At 37.0% G+C, this 16435-nt stretch overlaps 2 protein-coding genes across 2 annotated transcripts in view; one reads left to right on the forward strand and one right to left on the reverse strand.

Moving 5' to 3' along the window:
• Positions 1-764: 764 nt before the first annotated feature.
• Positions 765-7197, reverse strand: gpx7 (glutathione peroxidase 7). The gene is made up of 3 exons (XM_028443778.1): positions 6972-7197; positions 4332-4593; positions 765-1130 (listed from the first exon to the last, which is right to left on the reverse strand). The coding sequence occupies exons 1-3, from the start codon at positions 7167-7169 to the stop codon at positions 967-969; spliced, it is 624 nt and encodes a 207-aa protein (XP_028299579.1). The 5' UTR covers positions 7170-7197; the 3' UTR covers positions 765-966.
• A 5873-nt stretch (positions 7198-13070) lies between these two features.
• Positions 13071-16435, forward strand: part of tut4 (terminal uridylyl transferase 4) — a gene marked incomplete at its 5' end in the record, with an annotated part of 39710 nt that continues 36345 nt past the window's right edge. The window contains 2 exons of the mRNA XM_028443863.1: positions 13071-13500; positions 13565-13704. Coding sequence (XP_028299664.1) covers positions 13071-13500; positions 13565-13704 — 570 coding nt within the window. The remainder of the gene's footprint in view (positions 13501-13564; positions 13705-16435) is intronic.

Consider the following 16435-nt stretch of genomic DNA (forward strand, 5'->3'; position numbering starts at 1 on the left):
ACAGACGCGGAGCTGGGCGGAGGTCTGTTCCTGCTCCTCCACCTGCGCTTCTCTTTTTGGGTTTTAGGTATGTTTTGTTTGTTTCTGATGGGACCGGCTGTCCTGTTTTCGTTTTCAGTTGATTTTCAGGAGTAGATTGGGTTTTTTTCTTTCTTAGTTTGGATGTGGTACTGGCTTCTACGGCCCTGTATAGGGTTGGCCCAGTACCACATCTTTTTGGCCGGCCCACCAGGTTAACTTTTGGTTAAAGTTAATTAGTTTAAGGATATGGGATGGTTTGGGTTTTTTTTGTGTCCTTTATTTGTGTTTAACTTTATTCTGTTTCTTCAGGTTCCTGAGCTTTCTTCTTTTTTTTGTTTAGGAGAAGTAAAATAATAGTGAACCGTCATGAATAAAAGTTATAAAATCCTAATTGTTTTCCCGTGTCCTTCCTAATGTGTTTATTCCCTTTTCGGGGTGTAACAGTTGTTTTAATTAAATATAAATAAATAAAAAATTCAAAAATCTATTTACATTTTTTAGAAATTTAAACTCTTGGTGACCCCACATATGGATTTGACCCCAAGTTTGTAAAGCACTGATTTAGTGGCTCCTGAATAGATTTGTTTCTATAGGACCAACACACGCACACGCACACGCACACGCACACACACACACACACACACACACACACACACACACACACACACACACGCACACACACACACACACACACACACACACACACACACACACACACACACACACACACACACACACACACACACAATTCGTAGAACGGTTTATTGAGTCATTAGAAAAGGTAACAGATTAACACATGGAGGAACAGCTCTTTGCAGGTTTGCAGCTTCAAACCTCAACATTCTCTCAAACAACCAAGTGTTTATATTTCCAACCTAGAGGTGGTGGTCAGTGCTTTCAGAAAAGCAGCAGGAAATGCTTCATTGGCTGCATATTGTGCAGGTGTCAGAGCTCCTCTTTCTTCTTCAGGATGATGTTCCTCACCATCTCAGCTATCTGAGGTCGGATTTCTTTCACTGAAATCTTCGGTCCCCACGCGTCCACCACTTTGCCCTGGACATTAATCAGATACTTCCAGAAATTCCAGTTAGGCTCTTTTCCAGACGACTCTGAAAGAGATAAAATATGACGAAGGAGCATCATAAACTATCAGTGTTTGCAACAACAAGTCCAGGAACTAGATTATGTGTTCATGGAAAACAGACGGAAAATACGGAATACACTTCCTGAAATAATCCGCTTCTTTTCTGTTTTTACTAAAGACCTGCTTTATGTATTAAAGGTCCCATATGATGCTATTTTTCACCTTTCTCCATTTGTTCTAAGAACCCCTCAGAGTTTTAGCCTCTGAAAAGTCACTTTCTGAGCACTTCTAAAAATTACTTATGCATATTCATGAGTGGGCGTGTCTATAGACTCTGACTTTATGCCTCGCTCTTGCAAGGCAGATCAGTGATCACCAATGGAATTTTATTTTGCTATCCACACGCTGTTTTTATTGTTTTCAGCCAAAAAACTGCACATTACAGTAAAACATGATTGTGAGTATGTCTCAGCGCTTCAGGGTGTGTTTATCACAGCAGCAGCAGAGATCAGCTGCTTCAAACACTGGAGTGTTAAGCTGCTAAGTCACTTTCTCCTCCTCCTCATCTCTAATAACTACTTAATAGTGCATTTAAGGTGATAATCATTTACAAGGTTAAAAGCTCCAAAAAGTTGATTTAGCAGGATATAGGACCTTTAATTAAACCATCACTTGTCATGTATGCTGATGACTCAACTATGTTTTATGCTGGTTCCAACATGAATTATATTTCTAATGTACTGGTAAAGGAGATGGGTGAGGTTATGAGATGAGTGAATAATAATTACATTATTTTAAATACTGTAAAAACTACATCTATGTTCATTTGGAGTAAACAACGGCTGAGATATCTAACTAATTTGACTCTTACAATGAATTGCTTGGTGGTAGAGCTAGTTAATTAAATGAAGCTATTAGGCATCACAGTAGATCAGCATCTATCATGGTCCCCCCATGTAGAAAATGTTGTGAAGAAAATGGAAACTGCTGTTATTCGGAGATACGTCTCTCTTCTATTCTTAATAACTAGAAGTGGTTCAATATGTTGTGCTGTCTCACCTTGAGTAATGTTCAGTAATCTGATCAACAACCACTAAATCTGATTTAAGTGGCTTCAAGTGGCCCAGAACAAGAATGCTCGCCTGGTTTTGAGGACCAGTATCACAGATATGCACCTTATCATGGCCCTTCATTGAAACTAAAATGTATTATATTTTATAATTTACTAATATCTAGAAAAAGGATTATTTTAACTGGCCAACCAAGATTATTTCAAGAAAAGATCAAATATGCCTATCACATCCACTTGTACAATACTCGACTTGCTTCAAATTCCAACTTCACCAAAGTCACCAATTGTCCTAATACTAACTACTCACAAATGTCTTTTTTTTAGAGCTTTTAACTTGTGGAACAAATTGCCTATGGACCTGAAAGACACGTCAACTTTATGCATATTTAAAAAATCTTTAAAATCATATTTCTACCAATCTTGGTATATAATTGACTGTACTACTTTCTCTCACCTGGAAGTGAGTGCTTTGGAAATCATTTTTAAGTCTGTGTTAATAAGTGAGATGGGACGATAGCTTGGGGTTTTTGTCTGGTTTAAGTAATAATTTAATGTTTGCTGTATTCATGTGACCGCCTACAAACTCCCCCATAAACCAACAGTGCAAGCCACGGGGCATTTAGGAATCGAAAAAACAAATCAAAATTCAAACATCTTTGTAACGGTTTGCGGTGCCCACCCCTACTCATAACTCATTTCGGGAAACCCCTCAAAAGAGAGGGAGGGGGAAAACGGAGCGCTCTGAAAGAGCAGTTTTATACCAGGTCATAAACCTCCCCTTTTGCTTGATACACATTATGTTTTGACCACAGATATGTCATTTAGACCACAGGGAACTTTTTTAAAAGATGAAAAATAGGTATATGTCCCCTTTAAATATTAATGGCAAATCAGCGAACAGGACCAGAACTGAAGTCCGCTGCACCTCCGCACACACTAGGACCGTCCAGGATTTATTTCAGCACAATATAAAAATAAAAAATACGTCTCCTACAAAAACAATTACAGCTGTTTTGAGGGCAGTAAAAAATATTTCTTTTGCATATTGTAATACAACTAGCCACTAATGGCAGCCGTCAACACACAGAAGTTTATCACAAGAAATGAGGAGCACATCACTTTTTAACAAAAATGTATTCATGTATCAATAACGTTTCACTTCACCAGTTCATCAGTAATGTGACTGATGAGTTGTCCTTTTTTTGTCTGGCCGTAAAAGTCCACCCCCCTGTGTGCCCTCTGTGTGGTGAGAATAAAACACGAAGCTCTTGTCATAGTTCCCCTTAAATATCCAAATATCACAAACAGAAGATTTAATTTTAAAACAGAAAAACGCTGCTTATCTGGTTTTTGATTTTTCTGTATTTCTGTTTTGGTTTGAAGTCAGTAAGACAAAGTAACCACACTGTTACCACAAATACACATTCCCAAAGATTATACAATGTAACCTTATTGTCTAATGATTTACATCTGTTTTATACCCACACAGAAACCAATTAAGCACCTCCAGTTATGGTTTAATCCAACTGTCATTCATAGTCAGAGCGCCACCTATTGGTAAAAGGAAATCATAGGCATGATATTTGCACACAACAGTGCAGGAAAGTTTGTGATATAATCCTTTAAAATTGTCAGCTACGTCTCAACACTTGAACATTTTCTGTCACACACAGACATGCAACACACCTGTGTGGTTGCAAGGGCCCGTTCATCACTGCTTGCATCTTTAATTGTAATTGTAATTGATTTTCAGAGGATAAAAATCATTGTAATTTAATTGTAATTGGGAAAAATACTGGTCACTGTAATCGTAACTGAATGTGTAATTAAACATGGGTAATTGAAGACATAATTGTAACTGTAATATGTAATTGACCCCAACCCTGCAACACACAAGAGAAAATGTATGCATTTTTGAGGACCTGATTTTTGGTGACAAAAAGGTCATATCTTTTTTTTAAGACACTGCAGTATCGGCAGGTATCAGTATCAGACGATACTATGGAACTGGGTATCCGTATCGGCATCAGGACCCAAAAAAAAAAAAGGCTATCGGAACAACACTCATAAACATAATTCATTAAACAACCTGACATTATTCTGTTTTTCAGGAGAATCCTGTGAAAAACTAAATTTGATCAACACTTGACTCACCAACGAGGTATTTGTAAATGTTGTTGGCTCCTGTTCCTACAACTGCTATTTTGCTGAAGAGAGGAAATGAAACTCCGTAGACTCGACGTACAAAGCTGTCGATCTCCTTGTCGCTGCCGGGCTCCTGCTGACCAAACTGGTTACAGGGAAAGGCCAGCACGTTGAAGTGGTACGGTCCAAAGTCCTTCTGCAGCTGCTGCAGGTCCTGGTAGTGTTGCTCAGTGAAGCCACACTCACTGGCTACGTTCACCACCAATGACACCTGAGCAAACACAATCATCAGCATTATCAGTGTGCACGCTTCCCAATAGTCACACACACTTGGAGGAAATCGCCTGTTTAACTAGGTTAATTGTCTCGTAATATTACAAGTTTATTATCATAATATTATGACTTTATTCTCATATTACAAGTTTATTCTCATAACATTACGACTTTATTCTCATGTTACATGTTTATTCTTACAATATTGAAACTTTATTCTAGTAGCATTATGGATTAGTTCTCAAAATATTACGACTTCATTCTCATAATATTACGACTTCATTCTCATAATATTACGGTTTTATTCTCATAATATTTCAACTTCATTCTCATAATATTACGGTTTTATTCTCATAATATTACGGTTTTATTCTCATAATATTACGGTTTTATTCTCATAATATTACTACTTTATTCTCATAATAATTCAACTTTATTCTTAAAACATTAAGACTTAATTCTCATAATATTAAGACTTAATTCTCATAATATTACGAGTTCATTCTCATAATATTTCAACTTCATTCTCATAATATTACATGTTCTCATAAAATATATCACTATTTTAAGAAAAAATATGGAGATATGAGTTTTGGTGGATATCGCCCAGTCCTACTACATGGTGTCACTGATAATGTAGTGACAGGTCGCGCACACACACAATAACACTCGTGCACGCACACACAATCACCCGTGCGTGCACACACACAAACACTTGTGAGCGCCAACAAACACTCATGCGCGAGCACACACAAATCACTGCAGGTGAATCAAACGCTCCGCAACACAGTCAGTGCAATATAAATCTCACGACGCAACAAATCGATAATGAAATTCGTTACCAATGCTTTTAATAGTCGATTAAACGATTTTATCGTTTCCTTGCAGCAGCCTTAACCAAATCTATAACGCCAAACGAAATATATTTGATACAGGAATTTTGGAACTCTACATCATCAGTGTAATTATTTTTTTGTTTAAAAACCCAAAATATATGATTATATACATGCGATACAAGGATAATCCACCATGAGGCAGTAATGAGTTCAGCAGGGGCCTTTACAGCAACTCTACAACAATGTCAATTATGACGAAAGATGAACAGGTGGTTTTAGAGAACGAACTTTTACAATTTTGATTTTTTTTCATTAACGTAAGAAAAACATTACATTTTTTACTGGAACATCAATAGGAAGAGTTACTGGGTTGATGCAGTCTGATATTATTTTCTATTTCATAATCTCTGTTTTGGTAAAACCATGTTGAAAATGGTGCATCACATTTGATACAGCAGGTCTATGAGGTCATGTGACTCCAAATCAGTCAAAAGTCAGTTTATTGCATTTCATGCATTTTACATATCATCAAGCAACAAAAAGTACTTTTTGTTTCGCAAGTAAATTATATAAATGTTTAAATTGAATGATTTGGGAACTAACATGGGAAACAGACAGAGATGTAAGCACTGTGCAGGCCACTTTTCCCATGTGTCACGTGAGAAATGCTGAGTCATCTCTATCTAAACAAGGACTGGAACAGTTTTCAGGCCACCATGCAAAACATAAAGTGTGTGATCTACAAAATGAGGAAAAATAAGTGAAATGAGTTCAATTGGTGGATATCTCATTGTTGCATAAAAAAAAGCACAAAAACATGTACTTATGTATGTATGAAATTACTAATTTGTTGACATGTTGGTGATTTATTGTGTTTTTCTTGGTAAAAAAAAAAAAAGCAATATTTGAGCATTAAGACTGGATCCATCAAATATGATGCAAATTAAAATTCATAAATGGAAATTGATTATTTTTTTTTTTTTTGTCTTGTTCATATGGACCTCAAAGGCATCTGTATAAAATAAAAGGTTTGTTCAAATGTACAATTATTATTTTTTTCTTTTTCAAATAATAATAACATCAATGAATTAAATTCGAAACTATTTTCAGTCTCTAAGTATAAATACATTTATTAACTCCTGATCTCAATTCAATGCGGTTTTGGCGTGAGGTGCACCACGTCCATTACGTTTGATCTGATGTCCCAGTCCACCCCTGGATACAGTTACAGTTACAGATGTTAATCCAGCTGCAGGCCTCCTCCTGCCACGTCGGCTCCCACAGTGAGAGTCTGATCCACCGCATCGCGTCCACAGGGAGAACCAGCAACATGCGTTCATGCAAAGCGCTGTCATGCAAAAGTAAAAGTAAAGACACGGGTAAGGGTAAAGGTAAAGGTAAGGGTAAAGGTAAGGGTAAAGGTAAGGTAAGGTAAAGGTAAAAGTAAAGGTGAAGGTAAAGGTAAAGCTAAAGGTAAGGGTAAGGGTAAGGGTAAGGGTAAAGATAACGGTAGCGGTAAAGCTAAAGGTAACGGACTCACCGACCCTCGGTACTTCTCCAGAGACACCAGTTTCCCTCTACTGTTGACCAGTTTGAAGCTGTAAAAGTCTTTGTGTTTGCTCTCAGTCACACTGCACACTGTCAGTAGAACTGTGAGCACTAAGCACAACATCTTCACACAGAGACACACTGATAAAAACAACACAAAGTGATCACAACTTCCCCTCCGCCCCCTCATCAAGCTGCAAACTGCCACACGGCACCGGTCACCCTTTCAAAATAAAATACACCAATTCAAGGTTCTCAACCTTGGGTTCGCGAAACACTGGGAGGTGGTCACCAGATACCTTTAAGAAACTAAGCTAATTTAAGCCCATTTTGCTTATTTTTACTCTTTTTCTGCAACTACACCAAACTCACCATATTTTAACCTATTTTCATCACTTTTAATGCATTTTTGCTATATTTCTCACATTTCTGACACTTCTCCATAACATTTCATTGTCTTTTCCGCACACTTTTTTTTCCCTTTTTCCAGACATGTTCAACACTTATAAAACATTTCCACCACTTTTCCACCTAATGTCACATATGTTGACCCATTATTGTCACTTTTAACCTCTTTTCACCATAATTCATAATTATTTTTTGACAATAACCACATTCATGGTTTATTATGCCCATTATAAGCCAGTTTAAACTAATTGTTAATACTTTTTCAGTGACGTTCAATTCAATATTGACATTTTGAACCATTTTGAGCACTTTTTCAGATGAATAAATAAATGTGGTTATCACAGATTCATAGAACAATGGACCATCATTTTACTGACTTTATGGATGGACCCCAAAAATCTCTCCCCTTTATTCCCCCTTATAGATGGTCTTGTTTCCACATGACTGTTCTTCAATGTTCATGTCTGTGTTCAACCACCTTCAGCTACAGTGGGGGTCCCTGCTCTCTGGAACCTTTATTTTGGGGGTTGCGGCCTGAAAAGTACGGAGGCGTAGAGCTGCCACTGGGTAAAATAATATTTTGGATCACTAAATAGTACAAAAAATCTAATATCATGTTTGTACTATATAAGTATATTGTTTGTACTATATAGGTACATCATTAATACAATATAAGTATATTGTTAGTACAATATAAGTATATTGTTAGTACAATATAATATGGACTTAAATGGACTTGATTTATATAGAGCTTTATCACCACTGAAACAGTCTCAAAGCGCTTTACATATCAGCTCATTCACCCAATCACTCATTCACTCACACATTCACACACCAGTGGGACAGGACTGCCATGCAAGGCACTAGTCGACCACTGGGAGCAACTTAGTGTGTTCGACACATTGTCAGGTACTGGGATCGAACCCCCAACCTCTCGATCAGAAGACGACCCACTACCACCTGATCCACGGTCGCCCTGGATAATATAATATAATAATATAATGTTTGTACAATATAATATAATGTTTGTACAATGTCATTATATTGATAGTATTGTACATACATTATAGTGATCCAAAATATACTTTACCCTGTGGCAGCTTTACGGTTCTTTTGAAAAGGTTGAGAACCACTGCTCTGAAAAAAAAAACAAAAAAAAAAACTTTCAGTTTGTTTTTAAAACTCTTGGGATTACAAAGCGAGGAAATGTCCGAGCTTTCCGTGAAGGTATCACTTCGCACGCCCCTCTCCTCCCACAATGCACCGCGGTGATGCATTAACATGGCGTCAGCGGGGCCGTCGGGCTTCACCTACATCAAACCGAGCTGGAGCCTGTAGAGCTCTGCTCGGAGCTTTAAACTCACTTCCCGCTCGTCAAAGTAAGTGCTGCTGCTCTCGCTCTCTGTGTTTGATGACTTGCTGCTTTCTGAGTGGATGTTTTCACCTCCCGTAGCTCCTCCGGACGACCGGGCTGTGCTAACTACCGTTAGCCGTCTCTTAGCTCCTCCTCACTGGGCATTGAATCCTACCTGCTCCCCTCCAGCTTTAATGGTGAGTGGAACCATTAACCTGGTTCTTTGTTTTATAGCTACACTTTACTGTCTGTACATTAACAACAGGTGTACGGAGTACTGATACATACAAGTAAAAAGTAGCTCTATTAAATGGTAATCAGAGTAAAAGTTACTAGTTACTTTCACCCTCTACGTTTATTTTTGGTAATAAATGTTGGTACGGTTCCCTTGCATACAGTAAACATCTCATGTATACACAAAATTTTTTCCCATTTAATTTTGTATGTTTGTCTCTTTTTGTGTGTTTGGTGTCATTTTGTGTTTTAGGGGTCATTTAGTGTGTTTTGTTGTCGTTTTGTGGATGTTTTTTTTTTTTTTTGTCTTTGTATATTTCTTTGTCAGTTTGTGTGTGTTTTGGAGTCTTGTTTGTATTGCAAGTCATTTGGTTCATTTTTGTTTTCATGTTAAGGTGTCTTGACAAATTGTCGTCATTTTGTTACATTTTTATTTAGGCTGTTGCTATTGGTCCAGACCTCAGACAAACCTGACTATAGTTCCGGCACTTCCTGTGTGCATGCGTCCGCATGCGCAATAAGCCGAATGCCGGTAGTTCATCACTGTTGGACTCATGTCCCTCTAGCTATAGTTCTGTCAGTTTTATTTTAGCCCTACCCCTAACCCAGTAAACACCCTATTTTTTGTTGTGTTAAATATGTTAAAATGAAAAAAAAAGTCTTTGAAGTGGGACTCGAACCCACACCAGCAGAAAGAAAAAAATTTAGTCTAGTGCCTTAGATCACTCGGCCAACCTGACACGGTGGTGACACAGGCACATTACGCTTTTGTAGAAAAGGTCCGGCAGTGATGGAACTGCGCACAGTAAGTGTCGGAACTATAGTCAGGTTTGTCTGAGGTCCGGGTCCGGAACTATAGACACTTCGTTTTATCTGTCATTTTGTGTGGTTTTGTAGTCCATGTGTATTTTTAGTTATTTTGTGTATTTTTAGCTGTTCTAAAGAGTACTGATGTATCTACTCAAGTAGAAGTACTGTTAGTTGATTGAAATTGTACTTAAGTGCAAGTAAATCATACGTAAAACACTCAAATACAGGTAAAAAAAAAAAAAAAAAAAAGTTAATTAAATATTACTCAAAGTAAATGTTACTATAGTTACTTTCAACCCCCACATTTATTGTTGGTAATAAATCTTGGTACGGTTCCCTTGCGTACAGTAAACATCTCATGTAGAAAAAAGCGCAGCTCTTGGAGGATGCTACATTCAAAATTATGCTAGCTTTCGAAAATTACTTACCCTGCCTTTAACAATCTGCATGTGTTTTTAATAGGAATCAAATAAAAAAAAAAACAAATAAACACCAGTGGTTGAAAAACCTTAAAGTATAAAGTGACAGTGTCTAATATAAAAGATGAAGTACAATTTTGACCCCTAGCATTAATAACATTTAATGTTATTAATGCTAGGGGTGATTTAATGTGGCTAAAAGTACAAATCTCTTTCAAAATAAAAGCTCTTTTTAATTCCAGCAAGATTTATTTTCTTTTAAATAATATGTTAAGGTGTCATTTATTCAGACAACTAGCGTTCCTTAAGAAATCCTCTTTGATCTCCTGACATGTTTTGACTGTCAACTGCCAGTCTTTGTCAGAGGCGTATGCTGATTAGTAGTCATTCCAGTAAGATTGTTTTTGAATAATATGTTCAGTTTTCATTTTTTCAGACAACTGTTTAACAGGAAATCCACTTTCATCTTCTGACATGGTTTGAACTGACAGCTACCAGTCTTTGTCGGAGGCATCTGCTGATCGCTTTGATGTTTCCTTTGAAGTTTCCATGACTTCCACGTAGTAATTCCAGTAAGGATCTTTTAAATAATATGTTATGGTTTCATTTAGTCAGACAACTAGTGTACTTCAGGAAATCCAAATAGATCTGACAGAGGCGTCTGCTGATTGCTTTGATGTTTCCTTTGAAGTTTCCTCGACTTATGCGTAGTAATTCCAGCAAGATTCTTTTTTAATAATTTGGTAATGTTTCATGAAACATGTCAAGAGATCAAGTGGATTTCCTCAGTAACTGTTGGCTGAATAAATGAAACTTTAACATCAAAGCTATTTTTCTTTGTTATGCTAAGGTGAGTGAATGACGTGGCCCAATAGAAACGGGTCCACGGCCCGACCCCATGAGTTGAGAACTTATGCAATAGTAATAAAAATCAACTTGTAGACGGTAGGACAGTGAACTTAGCGTTAAGTAAGTGTGTGCATTAATAGTCTGCTCTGATTTCTATTTTCTAATGACTTATTGAAATACTAAGAACAAATGACACAAATGGATGAAAATGAAAGGCGAGGCCAATGGAAACTTAATGCAGTTCATGTTGTAACACTTAGCTTTCATTTTCCCTCTGCTGAGCTGGAAAGTGAAAGTACAGCCTCTGACACACACACACACACACACACACACACACACACACACACAGTTACAACTCTCCAAGTAGATGGTCTGCAACCAAGGTCAGTTACACACATCAAATTTCTTAAATCTGAAGAAAGAAAGAAAAGAATTGTCTGTTACAGACGCACATAAAGATAAAAAATTGAAATAGAACAGTTTTGATCGTACTGTGTGTGTGAGCCAGGGTTGGGGTCAATTACATTTTTCAGCTACAATTACGTTTTCAATTAAACGCTAGGCAGGGGTACACCCTGGACAGGGCGCCAGTCCATAGCAGGGTGCCTCCTAATCAAGGTTTTAATATTTTTGGTGTAGGCATCTGAACCTTTTTTGTGTCAGTATACCCCTAGATTGGATTTTTTTTTTTTTTAAATGGTAAAATGTGGGAAGGCTTGATATGAAACATGTTTTAATAATTAACTACATATGTATAGAACTGTAACATGGTTCCACAGTTTTGCATTAAATTATAATTGCCAATTTTTATAGAACTAGTACGATGCCAGTCGGAAGTATGTAATCATATAGTGGGAGCTTAAGTAGCGTTGTCAATTATGGGCATAATAATAACACACTCTGTAGCAATATAAAGGGGTATATTTGCAGGTGCAAAGTAAAATAGCGTGTGCAATTTCCCTGGTTTAATTCTATGAGACTTGCGTATGATTGTGTTCTCATTTTTCTATTTTTTTTGTTTGGTGTATTTTTTCTGTAATGCATGTTTTTTGGAGTCGTGTATTTTTGTATCTTTCATTGTTTTTTTGTGCATTTATTGTATAATTATTGTTTTTTGTTACCATTGTAGTGTGATTCAAGAGTAATTTTGTGTATATTTTTTTGGTGTAGTTTTGTGCATTTGTTGTCTTGTGTAATTTTTGTGTAAATATTTAGTTTTGTGAATTTTGAGTCTCTCTCTTTCTCTCTCTCTCTCTCACTGTGTGTGTGTGGTGCCTAACTTTTGTATGTTCACTTTTTCACAATATTTTAAAAATCATGTATTTGATTACAAATTCAAGTAGTTCATTAGCCACTTGATTGTTAATTGAAAAAAAAAAAAAATAGTATATTTATTTTTTTTAAATCATTTTATTTCTCTGTTATTTTTGTAATTGTTGAGGTAAGGCTTAACGATTTTTAACTAAAAACGAGATACTGATTTATTTATTTTTTCACTTTGAAAACTTGATTTTTGATTCCGATTTCAATTTTTTTTTTCCCTTAAAAAAATTACTGGATTTAATTATTTCGTTTTTTTTTTTTTGGATTGAAAAAGTGAAAACAATTATCCGTATCGGGAATAAAGTGCAAATGGAAAGCTTTAACAAAGAATGTTAAATCCCCTGTGGGTTTGATAAAATAATAACCTGCTCAACCAAATATGAGTCCCTGAAATTTTTAAAAAGATGATTTTGCAAAATGAAAAAAACCTCACACAAAATTCACATTTAAAAAAATTAAGAGGTTGTAGTGGTGATCTATCATGGCAAATGGATCTTTTTTAAAAATTCCCCTCAATAAATATTTCGATTTTATATTGATTAATATATTATTGTTTTGTGCTCTTGTGTCTGACATGTTTGTCCGCACCATGTTTCCATAATATTAACTGAAACACTGACGAATGTTTTGTACCTTTTCACAGACTTGAGGCGCCTCTGGCTTCTCTTCACTGTGTGTGGAGGAAACCCAGTAAACCAGCGGCAGAACTCGAGGGATGGACAAGGCCATCAGTCCAGTAAAACCAGTCAAACACTCTCAGCCTAGAGCAGCCAATAAGGAAGGAGAACATACCAAGTCTGTTCCTCACACCAAGGAGAACCTGAGCGCTGCCAGGAATGAGCATGCCATAGGCAGCCAGGGAGGTGGTGGGCCCAGTAAGACCAGTACAGAACCCCCACAGGAGAAGAGGAGAGGACGAGGGTCCCGTCTGACAAGGCTCACTGGCAGGACGAGCTCAGGAGAGACGGGAAAAGGAATAGCAAGTGGTTCTCAATCCGTGACACAGACTTCTGCTTCTAGTCCTCCTCAGAACAGAGAGACCAGCCCTCCTGTTGTCCCTGAGGAAGTGCTGACTCAGCAGAACACGGGCTGGAGCCGAGCCTCAGCAAAGGACCAATTCGATGGTGAGGCGTCACACGTGTGCGCCACTGACCATGACTTTCTCACCCTCAACTGTTGTGTTTGTAGTGAAATCTGCAGAGTTGATCTATCAGAGCGCTGACCAGATGAGGTCTGCAGTGGAGGGACAAGCGCTCGCTGAGCAGCAGCTGGGCCTCCGACAGGCCGAGGAACGCCTCTACAGAGACTACATCCAGCGACTCCTCAAAGTAGGTCTGCAGATACTAGGGATGCACCGAAATAAAAATTTGAGGCCAAAGCCGAATAAAATATAAACGCTTGGCCGAATATCGAATGCGGTTGTTAAGTTTTTCACTATTTTTAGACATGGTTTTTTTTAAGGAAAGTAAATGTTCATTGAATATTATGCCTTTTTTTTAAATATTCCAGTAGCCTTTGCTTTTCAAAAAAAAAGCACAACAAATTTTTCATTTATATTAGCCCTTCAGATAAAACAAACATGCATTCCAATAAAAAGCTAAAGTACATTAAAGGGGAGGTACTAATCAGCGGTCCCTGGAAATATGTTCTTTGCCTCATAATGATGGAGTTTCATCCACATTCTGTCAATTTCTGCGTTTAACAGTGGATTTAAACGCTTGGGGCCTGTACTATGAAGTTGAATTTCCTCTTATTGCACAAACCTCAGAAATGTATTTGCTGTGTGTTATAATCTGTAACTACACAGCAAATCCAGCATGCCCAAATTAACACTGTCAGATTTGATTTCAACAACGTCTATATGGGTCCACACCAGAGAGTGTTAATTTAACTCTTTTTGGAGAGTTGGTACCTTAACTCTAATTAAGTGTCAAATACTAAATCTGTCTGGCGTTAATCATTTAACACTTAGTAACACTAACTCAGTGTTAGTCTAAATATTAACTCTCCAAGAGTTTTTTTTCTTTTAACTACATAAGAGTTATTTGTAAATAATACTAAAAAAGGTATAAATTTAGTTTTTAACTTTTAGAAATTCCTTGGGAAATAAACATTTAAGAGGCAATGATTTTCTGAAATACATTTATTTCAAAACATGCATCACAATTAGAAAACAATTGTTGAAACATGTAACAATGTGGAACAATGTACATGCTCTCACTTTTATTAGAATATTGCTCATCAAAGGGTCTGACATATGTGAGCTGGTCAATGCAAATAACAGCATTTTCATTTATTTTTTTTATTTCAATACATTATGCATGGAAGTGTTGATCAGGATAAGTACACCCTCTGTGAAGAGTTGAGACTGAAAGCTGACTTTCTCCATAACTGAAAGAAATTAAGAGAATTAAAATGTCATTAACTATTAAAACCACCAATTCAAGTTGTTCACTCACAGGTAATTAGTCTATACCAATTTAAATTGCACATAAATACAAACCCTCTTGAAGAAACAGGAGGAAATGGAAGCATTCATCACTTTGTGGAACTTTATTGTACTTCTGCACTCCCCCATATTCCACCTTTGCATCTCCTGCGTGAAGATTAAACCAGACGTTGTGTAAGCCCAATCATTTTACAAGAAGACATATTGTAGATACTAGTGTCCATCTTTAAAGGCAATTTTATACTCAAAAGTAAGTAAATAACATTTATTTATATAGCGCTTTTCACTGATAAAAATCACAAAGTGCTTTACAATAACAGAGAACAGAACTTGTTTGTTAAAATTGTGCTCTCTTAATCAACGCACACAGACAATAGTTAGTGCCGAAATAAATACAAAACCTAAACCTTTTTTATTTATTTTTACCTGAACCGTGTGCACAAAGCTCTGAAGGGATCTAAATGTTAACGTAGAACCCAATCAGAACATAAGTCTTCAAGTTGGGGCATAACTGTATGTCAACTTTTCACGATCTGAAAATTGCTTTAGGTGTACAGTAGTCCTTCGCTGTTTCGCTGATTTTTTTTTTTCTTTTTTTAACAGTGCAATTTTGGATGCATTTTATGAACACGCATTGTGTTCTGCGTCCTGATTGGCTAATGCTGCGTTCACCCATCAGCAACACATCCAACTTGCTGGGTTTCACTGTCTGCTGTAGTGAGGAGCTGCTCTCCTTTTTCTCCTCTCATAAACTACCAGTGAAAAAACCCGCTGTGATTAGGGGCTAATGCTATGCTAGCTCAGTGCTACAGAGAGAACTTTTACCTGCTACCACCACCTCCTCACTGATTCTTCTCCACACCTAATCATTCCTAGTCCGGTCCTGGTTATAAAGGCCGTGTCATACAGCTCCAGGTGGTCACACACAGCTTCTACTCCATGGTTGAATGGGTGAACAGACCAGACGTGACGTCATCATCAACAAAGACTCTGAATGCTTTCAGCATCAATGTCTGATCACCAGCAGTGTGACTCTGAAGTGTTGTATGTTTGAAAACAGGTTTATGTTTTAAAATCTACAAAGGTTTGAACTTTGAGAGTGTTTAAACAAGAGAGAAATGTGGTTTTACAGCTTTAAAACATGTATAAAAATAGTAAAAAAGTAAAAGTTTTGCCCGCAAACAATGAACTTCGGTGTGCGAAACCAGATTTTTATGCCATATCACTAAGCAATGTAGCTAATGCCTATCACACAGGTTGGTCTCAGCCCAAAATAATAATAATTATGACAAATAAAGTCATCTCAAATTAAAATGACTTACCAAGTGTGGCAAACACCTCAGTCATGTGGAAAGCAAATTGTTCTGAATGTTTGCTTCGGTGAGAACCTGTGATGCTGGGGGCGGACTCAGTGAATTTACTCTTTTAGTGTTTTAGACACTGTGGGAGTTTAGAGTTAAAAAATCAAGAGTTATTGTTTCCATTGTAACACCTCCAGATTTGATATAGAAACACTGTTTTAACACATGATTTTAACTACTAATATTATACACCCCATAGTTACATAAAAATAATGACTATTAGAAGTCTACCAACACCAAAAATTTGAC

Source organism: Gouania willdenowi, chromosome 4 (assembly GCF_900634775.1).
Source record: "Gouania willdenowi chromosome 4, fGouWil2.1, whole genome shotgun sequence".
NCBI lineage: Eukaryota > Metazoa > Chordata > Actinopteri > Blenniiformes > Gobiesocidae > Gouania > Gouania willdenowi.